General features: G+C 42.1%; 1 protein-coding gene across 4 annotated transcripts in view; it reads left to right on the plus strand.

Moving 5' to 3' along the window:
* Nucleotides 1-24,941, plus strand: part of LOC125878838 (zinc finger protein 646-like) — a 42,706-nt gene extending 17,765 nt beyond the window's left edge. Inside the window, exons 4-7 of one of the 4 annotated variants that reach the window (XM_049560265.1) lie at nucleotides 14,633-14,722; nucleotides 17,069-17,284; nucleotides 19,250-19,432; nucleotides 22,837-24,941. In XM_049560265.1, the coding sequence (XP_049416222.1) occupies nucleotides 14,633-14,722; nucleotides 17,069-17,284; nucleotides 19,250-19,432; nucleotides 22,837-23,004 (657 nt within the window). In that variant the 3' untranslated portion in view covers nucleotides 23,005-24,941. The remainder of the gene's footprint in view (nucleotides 1-14,632; nucleotides 14,723-17,068; nucleotides 17,285-19,249; nucleotides 19,433-22,836) is intronic. The other 3 variants (XM_049560267.1, XM_049560266.1, XM_049560268.1) reach the window with 3 other exon arrangements.
* Nucleotides 24,942-26,478: the final 1,537 nt, after the last annotated feature.

A 26,478-nucleotide genomic window follows, 5' to 3' on the forward strand; every position in this document is an offset into this window, starting at 1 on the left:
TTTTATTTTTGTTTTTTTTCACACCTATTTTACTTTATAACTGAGTTAAAGTTCACTCTTATAACCTTGCTGCATGGACAGAGACATACAAAACTTTACAAGGTAGACTCCTTATCCTCCAGGCAGAAGCCTCTCTAAATAAAACATGCTAAGTGCAAAGGGCACTGATTTTTCCCAGGCCAACTATGTCAGTGCATAAAGAAACATTCTTGTGAGAAACAGAGTCAGTTATTTTGTTATGATCAAAAATTCCTTCAGAGGTGTTTCTTAGTAAACCCTCAGCATGTCTCACTTGGGCTGAGTCCAAAAAGCCTTGACTAGTGTACTTTGTTGCATCACTCTCCTCTGCACTTTCCTGGAGGGAAAACTACTTAGTCACTGTGCAGCACACCATAGGCCCGTTTCCACTGAAGAAGTTCCTGATACTACTTGGGGGGCAGGAACTACTACAGGAACGTCCTCTCGCTTGGCCCTCTCAACCGCCGTGTCTCCACTGAGAGAGTGGAGTAGGAGGAAGGTTCTTGTAAAGTTACCGGGCTCTGGATGTGACGTAATCGTTGTGCAACCATTTTGACCGGGGCGACGTAGGGGCGTAGGGAGGCTGTTAGCCCTTAGCGGTGTCTGTAATACTCAATAACTCAATAAACAGTCCATGAAATTTTTTTTTTTCCAGCGGATGTCGTAGTTACAACATGATTGAGCTAATTGGAGTAGTTTCATGTCGTATCCAACAACGGGAGACTTTTAACAGATGGCGTCCTGATGCTGTTGTAAACTGTCCATGTCATGTGCAGCCACTGATGCTTTCTAGATAGCGTGATTGCCCAAAACTGAATAAATAACACACATAGCAACACAAAACTGCTTTGCTAGCTCAATCAAAAAAATATTTTTTTCACGGACCATTTATTGAGTTACTGAAGCTATGAACGAGCTAACCCTCATCTGCTGAGTTTTAAAAATGCCAGCTATTTTGCCGCTTTCTGTTGACGTCACATCGCGTCTTGAGTATATCCAGTCAGCACCAAGTAATCCCCAAGCCCCAGCCAGGAGTTTTTCGGGGCCGTTCTGAGTACCTACTCCGAGGCAGGGACTTGTTTAGCCCTTGTAAAAGTTCCGGAACTCTGTCCTTCGGGGGTGGTTCCTGCGGTGGAGACACGCACCAATGGCCCTGTCCCCATAAAATTACGGGGCCTCGTGACTCCAGGTTTGACATGTTGTTGCTTTAATAAAGCAGACGGGGGGCAGTGTGCTGCAGCAGCAGCATTTTAAAAAGTATTATTTAAGTTAATATTAGACTGCATCTGCTCACCTGGTCTGTTTCATCTGAGTGAAACTACTGCTTGAGTCTGTGCCCTTATGTAACATCTGAGACTGTGTAGGGACCGACCAACCAAAGACCAGTCACAAAGAATCAGAGGGGACAGAAATAAGGCTGTCGTTGTCCAGGTCAATTATATATATAGCCCAGTGTCACTAATCGCAAATTTGCATTAAGGCACTTTACAATCTGTGCAGCATATGACATCCTCTGTCCTGTTCACCTTCACTTTAGAGAAGTTTCTAGATTCTGTTAGATCCCCAAAATGCCTTTTCGTAAAGGCTCAGACACACCAAATGGACTTCAGAGAACTAGTGGCAACGAAAGCTGGTCTCGGCCAAAAAGTTGCAGAATGAACAGAAATAATACAGTCGACGGCCAACCACCACGTACATCCTGCACCTGTGTGACAGGAAAATAACTCGGCGGTGGTCTGTAATCGTCATTCAAAAAGAGAAACCAAAGACCATCTAGTAGCCATTAATCACATTAACAACACAAGTCAGTGTTTAAAAAACAGAGCTTATTTGCTGTGCACCAGTGAATAATTACACAAACGAAAGGAAAGGTTTCTGCTAAAGAGCTAAATGGATAAAGAAAAATAATCTTACTTTATATAACAAGTTTGTTTTGGTCTCACACCCTGTTGACTGTATCTGTTCATTTACTTTCCTCACCTCCATTTCTTGTCTTGTGCGCTGAGCCGAACTACCAGTCAGAGTGATGTCATTCACCAACTGGCTTTGCCGTCTCTGATGCTGATTCAACATGCAGAATCAGCCAAAAACAAGCCAACAAGGTCTGACGAGGGCCAATGGTTGAGGACACACAGCACTGACTAGGGCAACAGACACTCACTGATGCACCAACACTGATGATGATTGGTGTATCAGGGCTTTAGGTTTAACGTTCGGTGTTAATCAGGTATCTGTTCAGTTTGCACCTCTGGTCATTATTCCCAGCATATTTTACAGGGAAAAGACGCTGACGGTGGTGAGACCAGCTATGTTGTTTGGTTTAGAGACAGTGACACTAAGGAAAAGACAGGAGGCTGAGCTGGAGGTAGCAGAGATGAAGATGTTGAAGTTCTCTGGGAGTGACGAGGATGGACAGGATCAGGAATGAGTACATCAGAGGGACAGCTCATGTTAGATGTTTTGGAGATAAAGTCAGAGAGGCCAGACTGACATGGTTTGGACATGTTCAGAGGAGGGATAGTGAATATATCGGTAGAAAGATGCTGAGGTTGGAACTGCCAGGCAAGAGGCCAAGAGGAAGACTAAAGAGGAGATTTATGGATATAGTGTAAGAGGACATGAAGTCAGTTGGTGTGAGAGAAGAGGTTGCAGAGGACAGGGTTAGATGGAGGCAGATGATTGGCTGTGGTGACCCCTAAAAGGAACAGCCGAAAGAAGAAGAAACTCTCTGGAGAAATGTGTGTGGCTATTGCTACACATTAGGGCCGTAACGGTACATGTATTTGTGTCAAACCATTCGGTACGCGACTTTCGGTTTGGCACGACCCTGTACCGAATTATTGGGCGCAGGATTCCATTTTATTTTATTTTGTTTTATTTTAATTCCGTTTTTGCGAGCCAAACCATTTAAAATATCTAGTTCCCTGACGGACATAATTGAGTGATGGACCGAGTCCCGTAAATCTCCGCTTTCACTTTGTGCAGCTCATTCTCGCATTTTTACAACATGGCAAGTGAGCCTGACGAACCTGAAGACCCACCCGCAAACAGTCCTCCGTTTGGGAACACTTTGGTTTCAGGGTAAAATACGAAGACGGAAATAAACAAGTGGACAAGACAAAAGCAGTGTGCCGACACTGCAGAACAGCGGTCGGGTATGTACTTGGAAACATGTCTAACATGCTAACGCATCTAAAGCGACACCACCCAAGTTTGAACATTAACCGGCACGACTAGAAAAAGCAGTCTGGTGCAAACTACGATATCGTCGTCGTTTAAAAAGAAAGAGCGCTTCCCTGACCATCGCACTAAAGAAATAACCAATGCCATTGGAGTTGAGTAAAATTGTTTAAGCTGCACTTTAGATATAAGCACGTTTTGTTTACTGCACTTTAACAAAGTGGGAAAGCTAAGTAGGTTCCTAGTAAAACTGAATCTGAGCAGGCTTTGAAGCTGACCAGCTGCACTATACTTTTTATTTTAATTGAGTAAAACTGTTTCAGCAGAAATTTATATTTATATTTTCATTCAAAAAATGTGTTAAAAAAAACAGCAGGATTTTATTTTTCACTTTTATATTTCTATTTTCATTCAAACAATGTGAAAAAGCAGGGTTTTATATATATTTGTTTCATTCAAAAATTGTGTAAAGAGTTAACTGCTGTGGTGCTATGTTTTAATAAGGTTACCAATAAATAAAAGATATTTAAAAGTTGTCTATTTTTTTCATTACTGTACCGAAAAAAAACTAACTGTGACTTGTGTACCGAGGTACGTACCGAACCGAGATTTTTGTGTACCGTTACACCCCTACTACACATATTAATTGCCAAGCCCTTTTCAAGGAACAAAATAATTGACTTAACAGCAGCTTCACTGTGAAGTACCATGAATCTATAAAGGAACTTCAAGTTAAACTTCCCTTCAGAATCAAACATAATAAAATCTACTAATTACTATGAACACCACTAAAGCAGTGTTTCTCAAACTTTTTCAGACCGAGGACCACTTAACCCATAAAACAAACACTCACAGACTCTAAGTAGCCCCCAAAAAGAATATGACAACTTCAACAGTTCACTAATTACAACCTAAAATGAGAGCTTTACCAATATCAGTCTCTGTACTCACTCATTGTTGTCTTCTTTTGCCATCTTGAAGAGAAGAATGGTGCTGCTTTTTCTAGACCTTGAGTGAAGCAATGTCTGGCTCCAAACTGGAGAGTTTCAGTCTCATATCGTAGTTCACACTGATCCGGTTGCACTGCTTTGTTTTCAGGCCAACAAGTGTAGAAAATCCAACAACACAGTTGTAGGTGGTTGGAAATGACATCAACAGTTTCAGAGCAGAGTCATCCAGCTCAGGATGTTCAGTTTGGATGTGGAGCCAAAAGTCAGTCAAACCTTTCTCCCTGAAAGTTGACTTCAGTGTCCCATATGATGCAGTGTCCACAAGGCTGTCAACCTCTCTTGGTGAAAGCTCGGAATTGACTTGCTCAATGTGCATTATGTCCACAAATGGATTTTTGATCCACTCAAAGCTTGCATCTAATCCTGGGAAATATATTCCCAGCTGGGGTTGGAGATCTTGCAGATGTTGCTGTGATCGAGATGGCCACACCACAATTCCATCTAAAGGTGTGTGGCTTAAATTTTGTCCTGAAGATGAACATGAAGATGGTGACAGTCTTCCCTTGCAGTGCCACATTCTAAGTATCGAGAGTGCTGAAAATATCAGCCAAGTATGCCAACTTTGCGAGCCAGTGGAAATCATGCATTCTGTCGTACAGTTCATCACTGTGGTGCAGGAATAACATTATCTCGTCTTGCAGTACAAATAGATGGGTGAGAACTTTTCCGTGTGACAACCAGCGAACTTCAGTGTTAAAAAGGAGTTTTGTGTGTTCCCTTCCCATTTCTTGACACAGAGCTTTAAAAAGACATGTTCAGTGGTTTACCTATGATCTTGTTGACTATTTACACTGACTCGTCCAGTACTGATTTTAGGCGCTGTGGCATTTTTTTCACGGACAGTTTTTCTCTGTGGATACAACAGTGTGTTGCTGCTGCAGATGATGCTACTGCATCAACACGCACTACTAGTCCTTTCTGTTTTCCAGTCATTGCAGTTGCACGGTCAATGCAAATGCTGACACATCGTGACCAGTCCAGGTTATTCTTCACAATGAAAACACTGAGTGAGTGAAAAATTGCTTTTCCTGTGGTGTTGGTTGGCAGGGAATGACAAAAGAGAAAGTCATCATGCACTCCACCGCATAAAGGTATCTCACAAAACATAGCAGATTTGCCTCATTCGCCATGTTGGTAGATTCATCCAACTGTAGTGAGAAAAACTGGCTTTGGCATAAACATGTCACCAACTGATCTTCGACACTTTCAGCCATAGATTTTATGCGCCGCTGGACTGTGTCATTGGAGAGAGAAATTCTATTCGTTTCATCACTGGCTTGTCCCCCAAACAATATGTTAGCCATCACCTTTGCAGCTGGTTTGTCTAAATTCTCACCTTTTGAATGAGGTTTTCGTGCTTTGCCAATCAAGAGGGATACCTTGTTAGCCTCTGGAGCTTTTGCATTTTCCCCAGGTGCAAAAAACTGTGAAGTCTCCTTCATCATACTTGTTTTCTTTTAAAAAATCCAGTAGGTTTCCCCACTTACTCCTTGTATTTCATAGCCTTGTTAACCACAGTTTGGTTTGGGATCCTCCTCATGCGCAGTCCAAAAAAACTGCACTGTATGTAGTCGCCGTGGTATTTTCATTTCACTCCTTGTGTTTAGTTTCCAGATGTTGCTTTAACTTTGCAGGTTTCATAGCCTTGTTAGCCAACATTTCATAGCATAAAACAGTGTGGTTTGGTATCCTCCTCATGCCCAGTCCAAAAAAATCTGAACTGTATGTAGTCGCCATGGTATTTTCGTTTCACCTTAGCGGTGGATTTTACGCATTCATGTCGAGTTTCACAACTTTGCGGCAGGGTCTCTTTGAGGACGTCGCTAAAGTTAAACCATAGTCCTGGGACTCCAGGGCAATGTTAACTGAACTGATGCTACTTGCATTTGCATCAAGTAGTTGCACCTTTCCAGTTGTGTCAGAGGTTTCATCTGGTTTTCTTTTGAATGACCTTGTCCTAAGCCACTGATCCATAATTAACTTAAAGGGTCTGTGTGTAATATTTGGCATGGTTTATTGTCAATCTGAATTTGAATCTGAATATTCTACCCATTAATATGTTTATATAAGTGTATTATCGCTATAAAATAAAATTTGTTTGGTTTTCGTAGCCTTATAATTATGCTTTTATATCTATCTATATAGCAAGGGCCTTGCTTTAGAGAGGTCTCCATCTTGCGCTGCCGTGTATGTACGGCAGGCCGAGTGGACAATCCAGCCAGCCAGAGAACGCGTTTCGCGTGTATAAATGAACCAACGAAGACAGCGGAAGGAAGGAAGAAGGAGGAGGAAACAGCAGAGAGTGTTAGTAGTTCGTCGATAGAGAGTAGTGAAAAGTTTTTTTAGTTATAAAGTTTGTGAATGGACCACACTTACCACGCAACAAGAGTGAATGAACCCGAACCATCATCTGCGAGGAAAAGAAGACGCAACTTCACTCTTTGTGATGCACTCTCTGCAGCGCTTTTCCTCCTGGTGATATATCTCCCAACGATGGTAGCAGTAGCACAGAATCCCATTCTGTGCATTCAGCCTCTCTTCTCACCCGCTCAGCATCAAACACATGGAGTTCCTTATCTGTATGCTCTGGCTCAAACAGGTACGGCTCTGGATCTGTGTCCGCTACAAGAAACTCTTCAAAATCGCGTTCAAAGTCGTCCATTGCAGCTACTATAGTCCGGAGATATTGCTAGGCTAAATAAACAGCTGAGCTCTGTTTACTGGCTACGCTGTCAGTCAGTGTGCGGGCTGGAGATTGGTGGAGCAGAGAGGGGAGGGGGGTCCCCATTCAGTATGGCAAACAAGTATGTGTGTAAAGTTATGAAGTGTGTCTGTTATGCTAGAAGTGTCAGAGTTTGGGAGTGGAGTGTTACCGGAGTTTCTGGAGTGCTCAATAAACGGGCCTTTTTCCTGAACGCTCTTCTGGTCTCCTGCTCGTGAGGGACTCATTACAATATCGTAAAATGGTTTAGATTTCTAAATAAACATGCACCTCCTCGCTAGATAGACCTACTCCTGAAAAAGTCGTGCGCAAGGCTTTTTGTCCCTACGAGGCCACCGTCATTTACCCGACGGGATGGGTGAGCGAGTGAGCCCTGCAATCTAGAATTTGACCACTGATGTCACTGTTTTCAACCCATTTTACACACTGGCCCTTTAAACGTTAGCACAATCCCAAGGTGGGCTAACTCTAAGCTTCGCACATTCCTGAGGTCATGGCAGATTCACGGTTGTTTTGACATAAAACGGTTGCGGTGTCACAAACCTGTTCGCTGCACTGCTTAAGTTCGACAATGCCACTAAACAGCAAATTCAAGTTTTGATTTTACATAGTAGTTGATTTCATTTTGAAATCAACCCACCTTTGAAATCAACCCACCTATGCTGCAGGCAGTTTGAGAAACACTGTAAATTTTAAAACATGAGAAGTTACCATGTTACCTTGCGGACCAGTAGGCGGCGCTCACGGCCACCAGTGGTCAGCGAACCATTCCTTGAGAAAGGCTGCTCTAAAGTAACCCTGTAATAGTGTGTGTGTGTGTGTGTGTCTGTGTGTCTGTGTTGTGAACTAACACCTTGCCTCAGCTGCAGTGTGATAAGACTTTGCTGTGGCTGGTATGATGCTATGTTCTGCTCTTTGGTGAGAGGCTGTGTGCATTGTTTCCCTCTCATACAGCACATTAATACTAATGTAATGCAACTCTGTGTGTTCAAAATCAAGATGGTTATTAATATTACTGCAATTTAACAGGGTTGTTTCTGTCACAAAATGAGGCAGAGGTGGTACCATCCTGATCATGTACACACACACGTGCATGTGTAATGGGCCTTCAACTGGCTCAAGGAAAAACTTGTAATGAGCAACATATTTTAGGCGTACTAATAATTATGTGATTGGGAAAAAAATGCAATTAATAATAAACTGTGGCCAAATTAGTCAGTTGTGATTTTCTGTGGTCCCAGCAATAATTGTTTGTGTTCTGAAGAAGCAGTTCACACGACCTGGTTAAGGTTGAGACTGAGAATATGTCCAAAAATACTGATATACTGATTATCTCTTAAAGATATTTTATTCTGCTTGTAAAGTATTATTTACTAGTCCATACCCATTGAGTGCACAGTTGCCCACGTACATTTTTACATGGTGTGTGTTTGGGATACAGGTCATAGGAAATTGCAGATTAAATATTCAACTGAACCCATTAAGAAGAGCAATGTATTCAGACAGAGTTGTTGTGAATTTTATAGTACAATTGCTTTATTGAAAGTACAGTAGTACCATTGGCAATAGTGGGATAGTTTTGGGCTAAAACTGTACATTAGTATTCGAGGTAGCACAATGAAAGGCAGATAGTTAAAGTGTTTATATGTGAGGGCGCACTGGTTGTTCACATGGGAAAGATGCGGCTAGCCCTTGTTGCAGCGGTGGGGGTTGGAATCCGGCCTTTGCTCATTTTTCTGTTGTTATAGCGCCATCCAGTTGCCAAATAAAGGTAAATTTCTCCATTCACCTTGAGGGGTCCTGTTCTACATATCTACCAAGTTTAGTAAAAATCGATACGGCGGTTAGGCCTAGATAAGCTATTATCTCTCTAGCACCCCCATTTTGTTTGAGCGGGTCAATAATGGAGGGGTCCCCTCAGATTATGTGTGGTCATATGCCTACAAAGTTGCGTGGTGATGGGTGAAACCCTTGAGATGTTATACACCTTTATGTGATGAGCCATGCCCTCCGCAATATTCATTGCCTTATAGAATCTCAGTTTTAGTAAGTTTTCCAACTTTTGCCAGGAGGGAACTTTAGATATTGGTCCCTAGATTATGTTCACAGAGTTTCATGCAGATCGCTCAAACTTCCTAGGAAGAGATCGATTTGAAGTGTTTTTCAAAAATTCAAAATGGTGGAAAATCTACATAACCGGAAGTTATGGGTTCTTGAGGCACATTTGTTCCTGATGAGGAGAGGCATCTCTGTGCAAAGTTTCATGTCTCTACAACATACGGGGCATGAGATATGCCCATTCAAAGTTTGCAATTTCAATCGGTTGCTATAGCGTCCCCCTTTGGCCAATTGATTTAATATTGCTTCATTCGCATCCTCCCATGACCCTCTACCACTGTGCCAAATTTCACATGGATTGACCAAGTCAGTGAGGAGAAAAACGTGGAAGACACACAGACACACACACACTCAGAGTTTTTGTCATTATATAGTAAGATAAGATACAAATGTAGATCTCCTGTTTTTTAAGCATTTAAAAGAGTAATTCCATAAATAATTGTATTTGAAATAATCCCCTCTGCCTTTACAAGACAGCCTGTTGTTTTGTTAATAATTAATTTTGATAATTTTACCTTCTAATTTTAATAACTTAATTTTATCAGTACGCTTTATGTGGCAGTTAGGTTCTCATGTCATGTAATGAACTAATATCAAGGCTCCAGACTGCGACCAAATGGTCACAATTTTTTTAGTCAGTGTGAGTATTTTTTTCAACTACTTGCTAGTGTGCGACCCGCAAATTTGCAGACGTCTTTTTTTTCCCATGTTGTGAAACAAGGGAGCGAGTCCGCCATCGTAGGCCAGCGTGTGTGAGAGGAGGGATGTCCGGGAGCGAGTGATTAGTTAACTGCAAAGATCACTTCATCTACACTCATCATTAGGCTTGTTCAAGATGAACTGCACCTCACCTGGAAAGTGGATGAGAGCAGGCGGCTGCAGCAGTAGATGGCGACAACAAGCTGCGGTCAAGTCAAATGTCGACTCTCTAGATTTGCAGACTGAGTCCTCACAGACTTCAGTTGAACGTAGTGTGACGTATTTACTGTCATACATAACGTCTGTGAGGACAGTAAGTGCAAGTGGCTGATAGACAGCCCTCGACTGTTTTACTCGTTGCCGTGGAAACATTCAACTATTGCTGCTGTCATATACACATATATGCTATATAAGTTGATGAACAGTGCCTACCCATCTGTTCCTGCAGACAACAAAATATAAATCCCATGTATAACCTTTTTTGTGACTAAACAAAAATGTATCAATATATCTGTGTACAACAGGCTACACACATTCAAAAACAGAAATGTTTGTAAGTAATCCTGTAAGGACAGGACTATAACTCAATAAAGGAGCAGCTGCAGCAGTCGGCTCATCTCGCTGTGTTGCAGAACAGAGCATTTCAGGAGATCCTTCGTCCCCACAGCAATAAGACTGTTTAACACCTCCTAAATCCAGTCACACACACACTAACACACATCACATTAGCCATTAACCACAACTGGCTGCACTGTGGGATGGACAATTTTATTTTAATTCAGTTTCTATTGATGCACTTATTTTAACATATTTTATTTTATGACTATTTTAATACCACTGTGGTGGTGGTGTTGTTGTTGATGATGATGATGAGGGGAAGTGTGGTTGTTGTTCTTTGTCTTTTATGAGCTGCTGGACAGCTGAATTTCTCTCCGGGGATGAATAAAGTTCTTTGTATTCTGTTCTATTCTATTCTATTCTATTCTATTCTAAGTTGGGCATTACTGACATTAGAAGACATTCTTTTGTTGTTTTTCGGCCAATTTTTTTAGCCTATTATTACACTGCGCAGCCTGATAGGCTGCAATAATAAAATGCATTTTCAGTCCCTCTATGGCCTGTACTTAAACATATTTCTGTATCATGATGTTGATGTTGAATATTATTTCTGGCCGACACAATTACAAGTAGCTTTTTAATAGGCCTATCAATAACTCCTTTAAGGTTTTTTTGTTTTTCCAGCAGTTGAAAAACCCACCTCACGTCCGTATTGCAATGAATAGTGGGTTATTAAATTAGTGAAGTCTGCACTCCAAGCAGACTCTCTGGATGTTTTCAGAAAGTCTGCTTGAGGCCCCTTACTCCCAGACTTCCTGGGAATACACCTCCCAAGTCCATGAGTCTGCAGCTGCAGTGAAGTGTGGACAAATGGATTCATCCCGACAATTTCCTGACAGTTTCCAGCAGCCTACAGGAAGTTCCAATTTATGTTCATGTTTCAACCTCCTTTTACGTGAATTCTCATGTAAATCGGCATCATAAGAGTTTGCTGCTGCAGAGCAGACCTGTCCCCCCAACTACAGTCTGAATAAATTGTGACTGACCATAAGCTAACTATTTTCAGAGGACCCTTTGCTGCATGTCATCCCTTCTTTCTCCCCTGCTTCTCCTGTCTCTCTCTCCCTATTATTATTCATTTAGCTCCTTTAACTTTAGCTTATATTGTAGTTATGCTATGTAGCGTGTGAAATAGAGTATGGTGAATGTGCTAGGAAAGGTAGTATCAGCCCTGCTTCTAACTAGAGCTCGCATGTACGGAGCCTGCGTTTGGTTGACGGTGGCAGTGCTGTTTGGGCTGAGAAAGCCATGTGTAAGTAAGGTAAAGGAGGTTATTGGGTTGGTGCGGGGAGGGGAGCAGTGAGACCTGGCATTAGGGGAGTGTCTCTGGGACGCCAGAGATCACTGTCTAGCTTCCTAGAGGTGTTGTTGGACCAACTAGATGAAACACTGGTGAAAGGAGGTTCCCACCCGATGACCCCAAAGACATGCTAGTTATCACTGCTCACTGGTTTGTATAGTTAAGCCTTGCCATATTAGCTTATCACAGGGCTTAGGTTATTCACTGAGTGTTGATCCTTTCTCTAGAGCACAAACTTCTTGTGTTTATGTGAACTACATATAGTTTATGATACAGTTAAAATGTAAAAAAAAAAAGTTGATTTAAAGAATCTACTATTTTCCTTACATTTCATTGGTGTAGACTTTGTAGTCTTAGTACGTCATGGCCGTTCTCACACTTCATAGGGTGCATTGAGCAGCATTTACAAACCTCCTATCCAACTGCCCATTTGCAAATGCATAAACTACAACTGCTAATATATTGCAGCTCACCTGGTGGAACATGTTCCATTAAGGTTGAGTCCTTATTGCAGTGGCCCGGACCCTTTGCTGCATGTCATCCCTTCTTTCTCCTCTCTCTCCTTATTAAATGAGCAGAAATGCCAAAAAAAAAAAAAATCTAAAAAGAAAAAAAGAGAGACCCAGTCCATTACAAATCCTCATGCCTTTTTGGTTGTTACACCAAATGTGGAAATCCTCCCGGAGAGAACCTTGTACTCTCTCTTCAGTCATTCAGTTAAATAAATTCATATTTAACTTTATCCTATCAAAATATAATGAATATAGCTTAATACCACGCTAGAAACCCCAATTAAACTATTTTGATGTCTGCGACATTAACAGCTTACACGTTGTTATGGGAGGTTTAAAAAAAAAAAAATGGGTTTTTTTTTCGGGTTCAGGCATGAGAATTCTGAAAACCTGTCGGGCCGGGCCCGGCTGGGGCTCCACCCCCTCGGATCAGGCCCGGGCCCAGATAATAGGCCCGTGCAGGGCACTACCTGTGCTCTTGGTCCTCTGTCTTCACATTTAAAATCTCATGTAAAGAATCTTGGTGTCATCTTTGACTCTGGCTTTAAATTTGATAAACAGATCAACTCAAGCTTCTTCCATCTAAGATCCATTGCAAAACTTAAATCATTTCTGTCCATAAAAGATTGAGAAATTCTGGTTCATGCTTTCATCTCCTCCCAATAAGATTATTGTAATTCCCTCTACACCGGCATCAACCAGTCAGCTCTGTCACGCTCGCAGCTCGTTCAGAATTCAGCAACAAGACTCATTACTGGTACCAGCACTGCATGGAGCAGCACCAGATTATATTTCAGAACTCCTCACTCCCTATTCCACCTCTCGTCCCTTCAGATTCTCTGACAAATCACTGCTTTCTATCCCACTTACAAAGTTAAAAAGCAGAAGTGACAGAGCTTTTTCAGTTGTTGGTCCGAAACTGTGGAACAGCCTGCCAGAAACAGTTAGATCCTTACCCTCTTTAAATATATTCAAAGCCCGGCTAAAAACCTTTGCCTTAGCTTTTGGTGATCATCATGAGAACATATTGTTTGATATTCATCTTTTTCATTGAGTTTGCTCAAGGCGAACTCTACTGTCTTCGTTGATTATTTTTCTTGTGCATACTTGTATCCATTGTAAAAAGCACTTTGGTCAGCGATTGTTGTTTTTAAATGTGCTCTATAAATAAAGTTGACTTGGCTTGACTATGTGGATACACTGGGCAAGGCTAGCCTGGTTGTTAATATTGCCACAGTGATTAAGACGTGCATTAAATTTAAATAAGTAAATATTAATGTAAATAAGTGCATAAAAAGCATTGAAATCGGGGGGGGGGTGTCCAGGGGAGAATCCCTCCGGACCTTCCAACAGAGGTGTAAACTTTTCATAAGTTTTGTGCCTGACATTGACAGTGTCAGTATATGCATGCAATGTATTTAGTTCTCCTGTTCTAAACATGGAAACTGTGAAACATAATGTAGTTCCACCTTGGTGCATGTCTATAAACTGTAAGATAGTCTGGCCATTATGAGTTGAATGGAAAAATGCAAAGTGAACTTGCTTGATTAACCAGTTGCGTTGTGTGCCACATATCTTATGAAAGATACACTGCAGGTCATTTAAAATTGGTAAGCGGGCCAAAAATGGCCCCCAGGCAGGACTTTGGACAAGCCTGACTTTAAAGATGGACGAGTACTTGCTGTCTTCCTCGGTTTGTAGGAGATTTTTTAAACAGAAAACCCACATTTTTTATAGTGATATTTAACCTACTGGAAATTGGACAATTATTAGAGCATAATACAATTAACAGCAAGTAGGTTGGTCATTTATCTTACCAGAAACTTAGCTTCCTGGCAGTTTCCTATAGGTGTATAGAAACTCCTCATTTTAACTTCATTAATCAGCTGTTCCCTGTCAGTTGTGGGGCTTTCAATGCAGGTAACAGGAATAAAATACCTCTGTTGTCGGCTTCATATCCTAAATGTCCAAAATATTACTCACAGTAGCTCCATTAGTCTGATTATCAACATACTGATATATTAATCATGTTGTCATATTGCTTATTACTAATGCAATACAAGCTTGATTTAGTGCTGTGATGCCATCAGCACAGGTTGCTGATATAGGCATATCATAATTACAAATACTGGTTGAGCGTGTTTGCATAAAATCAAATTGGGTGAAGCTTCTACACCGGACAGGAAAAAACAGAAAATCAATGCAATTCTACATACTGTAGCACATTCTCCTTGACCCTCTGTCTTCTGTTCAAAGTATTAGCCAACTGAAGTGAAAAGTGTGCTGTGGAGTCAGGGTTAGACCAGGGTTAGGCTAAGTTTAGGGAAAAGGTCAGGGCTTAGAGGTAAGGGAATGAACACAATTCAGTGGATTTTCCTCACAAGTATAGTAATCCAAATTTATGTGTGTGTGTCTGTGTGTGTGTGTCTGTGTGTGTGGGGGGTTGGTTCATAAGAACCGGTTCAACTGCCCGTCCTGCTTTAAGAGCTACAGAACCATGCTGGACCTGGCCCAGCACCGCTGCAGCGCCGCGGCCAAAAACCAGGTTGGTGTGAGCGTGAGTGAGCGTGTGTGTTGTGTGTGTGAGGCAGAGTCAACAGATGAAACCATAGCTGTGAGTAAGGGCCAACTTGTTTTAGACGTGGTGGTCAGGAGCAAAAACACTTTCAATTGAGGCTGTCTGAAATCAACATGCTTCAAACTGCTTTTATGTGGCTTTTGAACAGGAAATGATTGTCATGACAAATTCTGGCTGCAAATGTTTTCTCTTGGTGCTGTCTCAGTGTTACTGCATTGATGGCAGTGTTAAATTGACTTTGACATTCAAGCAAGGACAAACTGTTAACGACTGTCAGAGCAGGCCTGACAATTACATCTAAAACCCATGCACAAATAAAAATTTCTTCTGGAATAATTCTTACTAATCACTAACTACGCCATACAAAATGCACAGAGAATGGGAGAAGTGGAGGGTGTCAAAAGGGGCCCACAGCTTATTTTGCACCAGTGAGTTATACTGGCCCTGACCAGTAAACACATGTTTAAGTCCACAGGTCTTCACTTTGTTTGAACAGATCAGTTTATTAAAACCACTTATTTTGGAAGTGAAAAGTAAAGGTTAGATTAAAGGGCAGATCTTAATAGGTCCCCTCTACCACAATTCCAACATAAGTGATGGGGGATAAAATCACAGTAAAAATACATCCCATAGTTAAGCTGAAGCTAATATGACGTAGTCTTTTTTTTCTCTCTCTCTTTTTTGGGGGGGACAAAATTTCTGTTTTTTGAGAGCTACTCTTAAATGTCACCCAAAATGTATTTTAATAGTCCACTGCATTTAAAAGCACTTTTTATTTCAACTGAAGTTGTGCGTGAAAATGCAGCTGATGAACTTGTTTTCACTTCCAAGTTACTGTTCTAAACAGCTGGTAAACTGGGTTTGTCTCAGTCCCTGTTTATTTTTTGGTCTGTAAAATTAAAGGGAAATTTCGGTTTATTTCAACCCGTCTCCTATCGTCCTAAATTTGTTTCAAGTGACTAGTGACATAGAAATAATAGTTAGCATGTTAGCCGTTAGCCTAGATACAGCCGGGGCGCATTAGTAGCGTCAGACCTGTTAAAACTAAGTGAACGGGCATCCTTTCAAGTGCAAAGTTAGTCCACTAAACAAGCTTTTTTCCACAAAGACCGCCTCATATTGTTAGGATAAATGTCAGAGAACATATAGAAAACGACATGTAAACGTGTTGTCTTACCTTACCGGTGTGGTGTCGTGTTTGTTTATCCCTCTAGCTCTGCTTTCCAAAGCACGGCCAAAATATATCTCGCCAGCTCTAGATAAAGCCCAGCTGGATACTACTCCAGGTGGAGGTGTCTCGTCCTCGGTCACATCCAGACCTTGAAAATAAGGCTGCAACCGCTCCCATTCCTTGCAACAGAGGCATTCCTCTTCTGTGGGCACTGGGGCACAGCATTCACAGGTACACCACCAATCTCCAGAGCTACGCAGCCTTGCAGCAGCCATTGCTCCTCTACCTTTTGCGCCTGTCTCTCTCTCCTCCTCCATTCTTCAATTTCATGAAGCTCTTCGTCAGTGTATCCTTCCAGCTGTTGCTGCTTGTTCAGGCATGCTATGAGATCGCTGCTTGTTCTCGCGATATTTCGGCCGCGCTTTGAAAAGCAGAGCTAGATGTTAAACAAACGTGGCAGCACACCGGTAAGGTAAGACAACACGTTTACATGTCGTTTTCTATATGTTCTCTGACATTTATGCCAGTTATGGATAATGGTCTGAAAGAAGATAATCTAAGTTGTGAAACAAAAAACTAGGCTGAATGTTAGAGGAATGATGAGGCCAAATTAAAGTTCAGAGGTCTACTGCAGCTCCAAATATTCTGGGACTAGGTTTAGGTTTAACACTAATTTCAGCAAAAATACTATAGATGTCAGGGTTAGAGGACAAGTGCATAAGGCAAACATCTTCTGTAACTGTCATGGTTACAGAAGACTCACTCAGACTGGATTTATGTTAATGTTGGAGTTGACAGTCTATATATAGTTATAATTTCTAAGTTTGGTAGGATTAATGTTTGTGTGAGTGCATCTGTATGTGTTTGTATGTGTGTATAAGTTGACCACTCCATCTCCTCATATAAATACACCTACAGAAGGGTAATGAAAGGAAATGCGTATGTAAGACAGGGCTGAAATAAAGAAACTTAAGACATTTACAGTGAATGTCACAAAAAGAGACATATGATTAAGTGTGGAAAACAAAGTTCATCACATTCATCTGTCACCGCTGCTCTGCTCTGACAAATAATTTACAAAATGCCTCTTCCCTTCTGTCTTTCTCTGTCCACCCCCTGCTCTCCTCCCTCCTCCTTTACAGTCTGGTGGTCGTCGTTCCAATTTTGCCGCCACTCCTCGCCGTCAGCAGCAGCAGCAGCAACAGCAACAGCAACAGCAGAACAGTGCCAACTCCATGATGCAACCGCAGCATGGAGGACACGGCCAGCAAGAACCTCTGCCCTCCCACTGCGTCTCCCCCATGTCCCAGGGAGGGCAGGGTGGCGTGACCAGCCAGTCTGTGCCTGACCCCCACCAGGTAGGGGAGGAGAAACACTGGGGAACCATTAATTGTGAAAGATCTAGTGCAGTGATACTCAACCCTTGGCCAAATGTAGTTCATAATAGTGTGTTAGGTGGCCCCACAAACCATTTTCTAATTTACAATGAAAATAAATTGATTCACACTGGCAATTTTTTATACCTTTACTTTAAATAAGAGGCCATAGTTTACCAAAAAGCATAAAAATAGAGCTTGTTTACCAAAAGAATGCCAGGAGAGGACCCCACATAACAACCCATCAGAGGTCCAGACTATTCCCCCAAAGTCCTTAAAACACCCCTGCATACACCATACTCTGTTCAGGGCTGCTGTGGTTGGCCCCTGGCCCTCTGTCAATTTGCAAAGTGGCCCCGGGCAAAGCGAGTTGAGTATACCTGGTCTATTGTGTAGTATTTAGTGGCATCTGGTGGTGAGGTTGAAGATTACAATTGACTACAACTTAACTCATGTGCCAAGTGAGGGTGTCCCCGACTCAGAATTTTCATAGTTGAATCTGATTTGACAGATTTTTCCTTGAGCCGACTAATCATCGAATCATGTTGTTTTCCCCCTCATTGATTAATGAGCTCATTTGCGTCAGTTTCCGCTCCAGAGAAAAGAGCTAAAACACCCAAATAAACAAATTGAATTCTTCAGTTGACATAATAAGATAATAATAATAAAAGTAAAAGTAAAACAGTTTTCCTTCTTTCTGACTTCAAGTTACTTCATTAATCAACTCAGGTTCATACAAGTTCATCCACACGGAGCGTGCGTCACCGCTCTCAATCGTCGGGGAAAAAAGTAGCCAAATAAAAAATAAGAGTCTATCAAGAAAACAATCAGCGGTGAAATTCGTTTCAAGACACTTCAGGTAAACGAATAATCCTTCAAAATTTTTATTTGAGAGCACATACCTCCTCCAAACTTCAGCACTGAGCTGAAGACAGCGACACAAGGGAGCCACACCGGTGCACCGGTGTTGCTGTCCTCAATGCTGCAGAAAAGCGCTGAAACAGAGACAAAGGGGAACCCGTTTTCTGCTTATTTTAACTGGCCCATCCAGTTTTCTGGAGGCCCACCCACAATCAAAATCCTGGCGCCGCTACTGCTCCAAAGTGTTTGTTTATGCGCTCCACCACTGTAAATCATCACCACATGATTCCTGAGCACGGCACCGCTGCTGCTCACTGCTTCCGCAGGGGATGGGTCAAATGTGGAGAACAAATTTCACACACTCAGGTGTGTGACAATCAGTGGGACTTTAACTTTAAATCACTGTCGGCCTCGATGCTGCTCTGATGGTCCTGCAGCGCACTGACTCACCTCCGCTTATTTGGATCGAGCAACTGGGTGATTTATTCATGCGTAGTAATGATTATGCCTAGTGATTAAACGCACATGTCATTTTCAGTTTTTTATTAACAGAAATTAGGCTGATGTTTGTATCAAAATAGGCTATATATCATGAATTACTGGAAAACAGATACATACTATGTCAAATCAAGTTCAGCAGCAGTGAGCACCCCCATATAGTCAGAATGGTACGGTCTTGTTTCATAACCACATTTTGCGATGATTCGACGGCGAGACTGGCAGTCGAATCAGACTTCTCCGAATCGAATCACCGAATCATCAACTATTCGGGGTCGCCCCTAGTGCCAAGAGAACAATGGTGGCCAATGCGAAAACACAAATGGCCCCATCTAGAGCCAGTGTTTGGTTTGTCCTCTCTGGGATACTGTAGAAACAACATGGCTGACTCCGTGGAAGAGGATCTGCTGTGTGTCATTCTAAAGAAACAAAAAGCATTCCCAGCTTCAGTTGATTGCACATTATTGGAAACATAGTTATGAATATTACATTCCATTTCTGCCAATCTATCCCTCTGAATGCTACACACAGACCTTTAATAGAAGTTTTGTTGTTATGAGAGAGTGGTTGATAATCTGTCTGTTCCAGCAGGGCCGTCCCAGCTCAGTGTCCTCCCAGAGCAGCCAGCAGAGCATGAGGAGCTCATCCTCCAACAAACACATCTCCTCCTCCAGTGCCACCCCGTCCTCCTCCTACTCCCTGCTCCAGCCCCTGGTGCCTGAGGTAAAGGAGTTGAGCTCGGGATACACTAGGCTGAGCGCCAACCCCATGGTAGGAGAGAGAACCGCCACACATCCGCTGTCTGCTGGCTAGCTGCCTTCTCCCTGTCTGGCTACTAACATCAAGAGAGAGGGACTAATATTTAAATGCTATCTTTGTCCACTGGGAGCCTCTGCTCACAGCACATGTCCTTCCTCTTCTCGACTGTAGATAGGCCACATAACTGTTTGTAGCAGTAAGTAAGGGTAAAGATAGGTGCAAGATAGGGCTTTACTCTGCTATTTTCATCTCAAATATCAATCAATCAATCAATTTTATTTATAAAGCCCAGTATCACCAATCACAATTTGCCTCACAGGGCTTTATAGCATACGACATCCCTCTGTCCTTAGGACCCTCACAGTGGATAAGGAAAAACTCCCCAAAAAAACCTTTAACGGGGGAAAAATATTTCTTGGGCACTGATGGAAATGGGTTACTACTATGTAATTGAAATAAATTATATTGACAGGACAAGTAAAATGTCCATTCACTACATCCTCCCTGTGCCCACTTGTCTCCATAAATTCAAGATCATGGCAATACTGTCAGCAACCTACTTACTTTTAGATTCTAGCAGCTATAGTCAGTTAGTGTTAATTTTGTGGCTGTCATGATAAATAGCCAGTGGACTGTGTCTTTTTTTGCAAATAAAAAGACATTAATAAGAGTGGTAGGTCTGTCAGTATTTAGGTGTTGGCTGACAGTCTAGCTACCACATAGGAGGCTGAAAAATGATTTACACAAGCAGTCGTGTACTGCCCAAGTAGGGCTGAGCGATGAAATGATCTCGATAAGTTCAGTTTATTTCCTTTATTAATCCCCCTGAGGGGAAATTCAATGTTTTCACTCTTGCTTGTCAATTACACACAGGTCCGAAAGACACACACATGCACAAACAGGACCTATACATGCACAAAGTGGAGAGATGTCAGAGTGAGGGGGCTGCCCTTGGTTAGGCGCCCTGAGCGGTTGGGGGGTTCGGTGCCTTGCTCAAGGGCACCTCGGCAGTGCCCAGGACGTGAAATGGCACCTCTCCAGCCACCAGTTCATGCTCCATATTTTGGTCCGGACGGCGACTCGAACAGGCGTCCCTGTGGACTGAGCCACTGCTGCCCTACGGCTTGCAATAAAGTATATGTCAGTAATGATGATAAACTTTGGACATTTTTTACTTGATATGAAATGATCTAGCCTATCACACATCAGAAATAAATGCAACAGCAGTCACTCAGTCAGTCAGTCAGTCAAGTGCCTCTCTTCTTTACTTCTGCTCTGTGTTGCTGCCTGTTTGCAGGAGGGTGGGGCTGAGTTCCACACACAGTGGACAGCAGCATAACTTCGGAGAAGAGCCCACAGCAGAGGGAATGAAACAGAGTCTAGGATATATTTGACCGTATAATCAATCTATGTAACACATGCTAAACAAGCTGAACACACATGCACAAGTGTGGCATTTTGGCCATTCTGTCCACAGTAACTTGCTGCTTCCTCTTAATCCACACTTGGTTTGTTTGACACAGCCCGGAGCTTGTTGTGCTAAAGTGCTGGACGTGAACTTGCGTCATCCTCCAAGGCTGTGGAAATTGTTGACAAAATGGCTTACACCTCGTCAGTTGTGAAGTGGTTTGGACATCTAAAATGCGAGGACGCATTGATAAAACAGTCTGGAAAACATGCTGTCAGTCAGTGCCAACCCAGACGGAAAAATGCAACAAACTGAGAATTATGGATGTTACTATGGTTCTAGGAAATCTGAATGACTATCAGTTCCCTTACCTGAAAAGGACCCATCCCAGCAACTACACCATTACTTCAATATGCTATAAGACAAGCAGATAAAGCATGTTTGCAAAGGTGAATGTTTACATTTACATGTTATTCAATATATTTTATCACAAAGTCCCTAGTAAAATATATCCAAGAGTCTGTTTCATTCCCTCTGCTGTGGGCTCTACTTTGAAGTTATGCTGCTGTCCACTCTGTGTGTGGAGCTCAGCCCCAACTTCCTGCAAACAGGCAGCAGACTGGCTGTGGTCACGTGTTTTTTTTTTTTTTAATTTATTATTGCTGTGTGATAGGCTGTTGTATCTCTTTATATTGAGGAGAAATTTCCAACGTTTATCATTGTTACTTACATAAATTGTATAGCCTTGCCCCATCAAAATTGTTTTATCACCCAGTCCTAAATTAGCCAGTTCAAATGAAATTTGAGTCTTACACAGATCTCAAAGGACAATTCTGTTTTGCAACGCAATCACCACAAAAAATATTGGCATTGTACGTTTCTGCAAATCATGGATTTGTTACATTTGTATGTTACTTTTAGTACCTGAAACTTCGCATTTCTTTGCGTTTCAATTATTCTGTTGTTAAGGTGTGGTTAGGTTTAGGCAGAAAAACTTACTGGTTATGGTTAGGAAAATCATGTTTGGCTAAAATACACAATTTTCTGGCATTACTGCTGATAAGGCAGTGGTGTCTCAGTAAAAAACAACCACTTTTCGTGGCACTATCCCTGATGGGGAAAAACAGCGACAGGTAACACACAAGCAGTTTTGTTGTTTGTCGGTCTTGAACAGTAGTCTGTGGTCTGCAGCTTGGCACCAAGCCTAGGTGTCACCATCCCCTCCACCTCCTGATGAGGAAGGTCACTTTAGAAACATTGATACGATTCGTATGTAACATGCAGATGTAATGTATTTGTGGTTTGCAGAAATGTACAATGACAACATCTTGTACTGGCAACTGGGCCGACTTTGGTCATCCTTTCATTAAGCCCTGTTTTCTATGTGCAATGATACTGCCATACAGCAGCACCACAAACCTGTCTGATCATCTCACTGCATGTTTCTTGCTGCATCTCACTCTGTTGTGGTCACATTGCATAATGAATGGAAAGAGCAATTACCAAAACACCATTTACCATTTAAACACGTCATTTACCCTGAGCACCTTACTACCTCACTTAATATCGGAACACGGTTCGATAACAGTTACTGTATCCTTATCATTTTTATTACATGAGCAAACCTGCAGACATCCAGGGAAACCCTCAGTGAAACATTTGAGGCACAGAAAATAAAAATAACATACTGCTCAGATGTGTGCAGCTCTACTTAGACTGTCTGCGCGCAACTCTAACTATGGCTTCATTGTTGCTTTCTGCATAGTCAACCTATATAACCATTTTGCAAACTCCTCATCCATCTGAACTTCACCAGTGCCATGCAGTGTTACTAATGTGATGTAAGGCTGACACTGACGTTTTACTCTTTTCTTCATTCTCTTTTCACCACCCTTTCTCTCCCTTCCCTTCTGCTTTTTCTCAAACTGTGCTTTTCTTCTCTCTGTCTCACTCCGATTCTCGCTCTCTCTTGCTCTTTTCCCTTGTCTCTCCCCCACTTCCCCCATAGCCAAAGCACCAGGACACTTTCTCCCTGGCCCCCCAGCGGCCCCTCACCACCATCAACCCCATCGGCCACTCTCTCCATCCGAATGGAGCACCCACGCTCAAGCCTTCCCCAGTGCCACGCACCATCCAGGCCATGCCCTGGGAGCAGCGCTCTCTCTACAATCAATGAGACCCCTGGGAACCAGCCGCCCCCCCTTCACGTCGCGTCCAGCACCACCCCCACACACCCTCCTCATCTCCCCACCCCTTTCGGACCCAGCATCAAGGAGGGAGGACTTTGGATGCCCCTCCGACCTCTTACCCTCCTCTGGAACGTTGTGTTTGGGAACAGGGATGGGCACCATTGAGAACTAGCTGAGATTGATAACTGAGTAGTTAGTTTTAAAAAAAATGTGTTGCCTTGACCCTCATGTATGATGTATGCCATGTACTGGATATAAGTTAAAATGTCTGCCCCCTGATCTATCCTCTCACCAAGAATTTATCTGCCCATCCTCCTCTTCCACTCTAATTATGAAAATATCTATCCTTCCCATTATAAATAGTGTGTCTCTCTCTGCCCCGCCCTTTATCTATATGTTGAATTAAACAGAAGGCTATTTTTATCAAGAGTATGTTCCAGACTTTGAACAACGAGGGATGCCAGGGAGCTGCATTGTCAAATTAAATGTGACAGAATTCACCCTTCAGTCTGATATGTTCTTGAACATAAGGCCCAACTTTTTAGTGAAATGAGGCCTCTGAAAGGAGAAGGGGATACTTTCTTTTTCTTCTTCTTCTTCTTCTTCTTCGTCTTTTTTTTTTTTTTTTTTTGTTTTTGTTTTTTTTTTTATAAACGTACCCCTTCAACGTGTTCCAGAATGAAGTTTGTGTATAGTGTGTGTTAGGAGGTGTCATGACTATTTCTGAAAGGCGTTTTTCATTCTCCCTGATGTCACAGTACCCACACCTCTCAATTCCAAGCATCATCAGCAACGAACACAACGTATGCAGCCCAGCTGACTGTTGTTCTGCACAACATGTTGACATGTACCCGCCAGTTTGGCTTCTCTGTGTTGAGAAGACGGGAACCCTGCTGTTGGTAAGGACCTCAATGTTACCAGCAGCCACCACCACAGACATTGACACTTTGGAGTGGTTACCTTCTTTAACACACAACTGAAAGCTCACTTTTTTTCTAAACTTGCATCTGACTGGTGGCTTGTTGTTATTGTAGTTTCAATAATCTCTTGGCTGGGAATCAAATCTATAAGATAACAGTACAAGTCTCTGTCTCTTTTGTTCCAAACTCACTGGTAACATTTTTGTTCCTTTCACTTTAAAGCACTTTAAGAAAAGTGCTGTATAATTCTTACTGTCTCTGCCACCCACCCCCACCCTTTATCAAGAGCTGTGTTGGCTGTGAAGATGTAATATTGCCTTACATCAACCCCTCATCATTACTCACTCACATGATCAACAGTGACTTATCAGCAGTATTGGGCCGGTTTGAGCCCATATCATGGCTGGAAGCTACAGTGGCCAAAGTACAGTACATGTGCAGCTCTGGACACCTCCACCCCCACCACAGCTCCAGCACGCCCTGCTATTGGGAGAAGTTTGCCTTCAGGGCTTTCTGCCAGAAAGCCTGTTTTTGGTTAGATTTAAGAAAAAGATCATGGTTTAACTTACAGTCTTAAGGCAAACTTCTCCCATGTGCACACTCCCTTCAGTGTTGCTTTTCCTTCAGAAAATGTCATGGCTCCGTCTCACTGCTCGCAGGATGGATTTAGTTAACACCTACCTGCAGGGTGTTTCAATAAGGAGCCAGTCACAATTCGCCAGATAACCCCAGATAAACACAAAAAAGGCCAAGTGAATTTTGTAAACCTCAATTTGAATAATAGTTTAATCACGGTTCCAATATGTTCTGTTACAGTATCTTGCTAACTTGGTGTTCATTGAAATACCCACAGTTCTACTGACATTGTATTTTTCTCTTTTTAAAGTTGTTTCTATTTTTATTCATGACATGTTTTCATTGTTGCTTTCTCTCTCCTTGTAAAGTGTCTTTGAGTATTTAGAAAAGTGCTATACAAATAAAATGTTTTATTATTATCACCATCAGTGCTGCTCTTCTTATGTATATGTAAAGATGATTGTTTTGAGCCTGTAGTCTTTTTTTTAATGATAATCCTTGTTTGATTTTTTTCCCCCCTAAGAACTGAAAAGATGCACAAAGATATTTTACAGGTAAATAGGATTTCTCTCAAGCTAAACAACTTTAAGGTCAAGAATGAACTCATGCTCGTGAGCAAACGTGTCCTAAAAGTGCTCTGAATAATGTAAAGTGGGACACTTACAGTTAAATAACAGTTGACCAAACTTCATCTGATAATGAACACTGTGATATGGGCAAATGCTCCTACATAAACAAGTAAGTGGACCTTGCCAGGCAACCAGACAGACCATTTTTGCAGTTCCAACCTGATGTAGCATTGTTTTATGTTCATATCCCAGTGGTAAACAGTTTGAAAATAGCCATAGGGGAGCAACATGACTTCTGTCCATTACTATCATTTTAAATCAATTAGAAATAGAGAATATTAAAACCATTTGGACTTTATACCACTGATGATTCTCTATGTTCTTCTGATGAAGGATCAAACCCACAGAGGCACACTTAATACATTTTACTGTTGATGATAAAAGACAGGCAAACAATGAGCACATTATCCATTCAATCAAGTAACACCTGTCCATTTAAAGTACAGCCAATCATCAGGACACACGCATGTGAAGTCTTTGCATAAAGTTGTGGAAACAAAAACCCTCACTGCAATTTGACTCCTGATTCCTTAATGGAATTTGATATGACAATGGCTATTCAGGTAGAGTTGCAGGTGTGTGTAAATATAGCTCGGGTCCTCTACCAGAAGCCTGGGAGTTTGAGGGCTATGCACAGTATCTTAGCTGTTCCTGGGACTGAACTCTTCTGGACAAAGACCTCAGATGTTATACCTGTAATTTGCTGGAACCACTCTCCTAGTTTGGGGGTCACAACCCCCAATGCACCCAGGGGCACCACTTTGGGCATCACCTTCCATATCAATTCAATCAATCAATCAATTTTATTTATAAAGCCCAGTATCACAAATCACAATTTGCCTCACAGGGCTTTACAACATACGACATCCCTCTGTCCTTAGGACCCTCGTAGCAGATAAGGAAAAGCTCCCCAAAAAATCCTTCAATGGGGAAAAAAAACGGTAGAAACCACAGGCAGAGCAACTGAGAAGGGATCCCTCTTCCAGGACGGACAGATGTGCAATAGATGTCGTACAGAACAGATTAACATAATAAATTAATAGTATCCATATGTGTTCCCGTTGGTCCGTCAGCCCTTGGTACTTCTCAGTCTTTTCATGCTCTTTCTAGCTGATGTTACTGTCAGCAAGGATTGACACATCTACCACAACTGTCCTCTTCTGCTCCTTGTCAACCGCCACTATGTCAAAGACTGTGCCTTCTATCCCCAAAAGAAAATTCTGCCACAAAAAAAGATGCCCCTTGAGCAACAAAACTGAAAATTTTCATGATCATCCAACCAAAATAAATCAACATAAAATGAGGTCATTTGACACAAAAGTACAACCCTTATGTC

Source organism: Epinephelus fuscoguttatus, linkage group LG19 (genome assembly GCF_011397635.1).
Source record: "Epinephelus fuscoguttatus linkage group LG19, E.fuscoguttatus.final_Chr_v1".
NCBI classification, from domain to species: Eukaryota; Metazoa; Chordata; class Actinopteri; order Perciformes; family Serranidae; genus Epinephelus; species Epinephelus fuscoguttatus.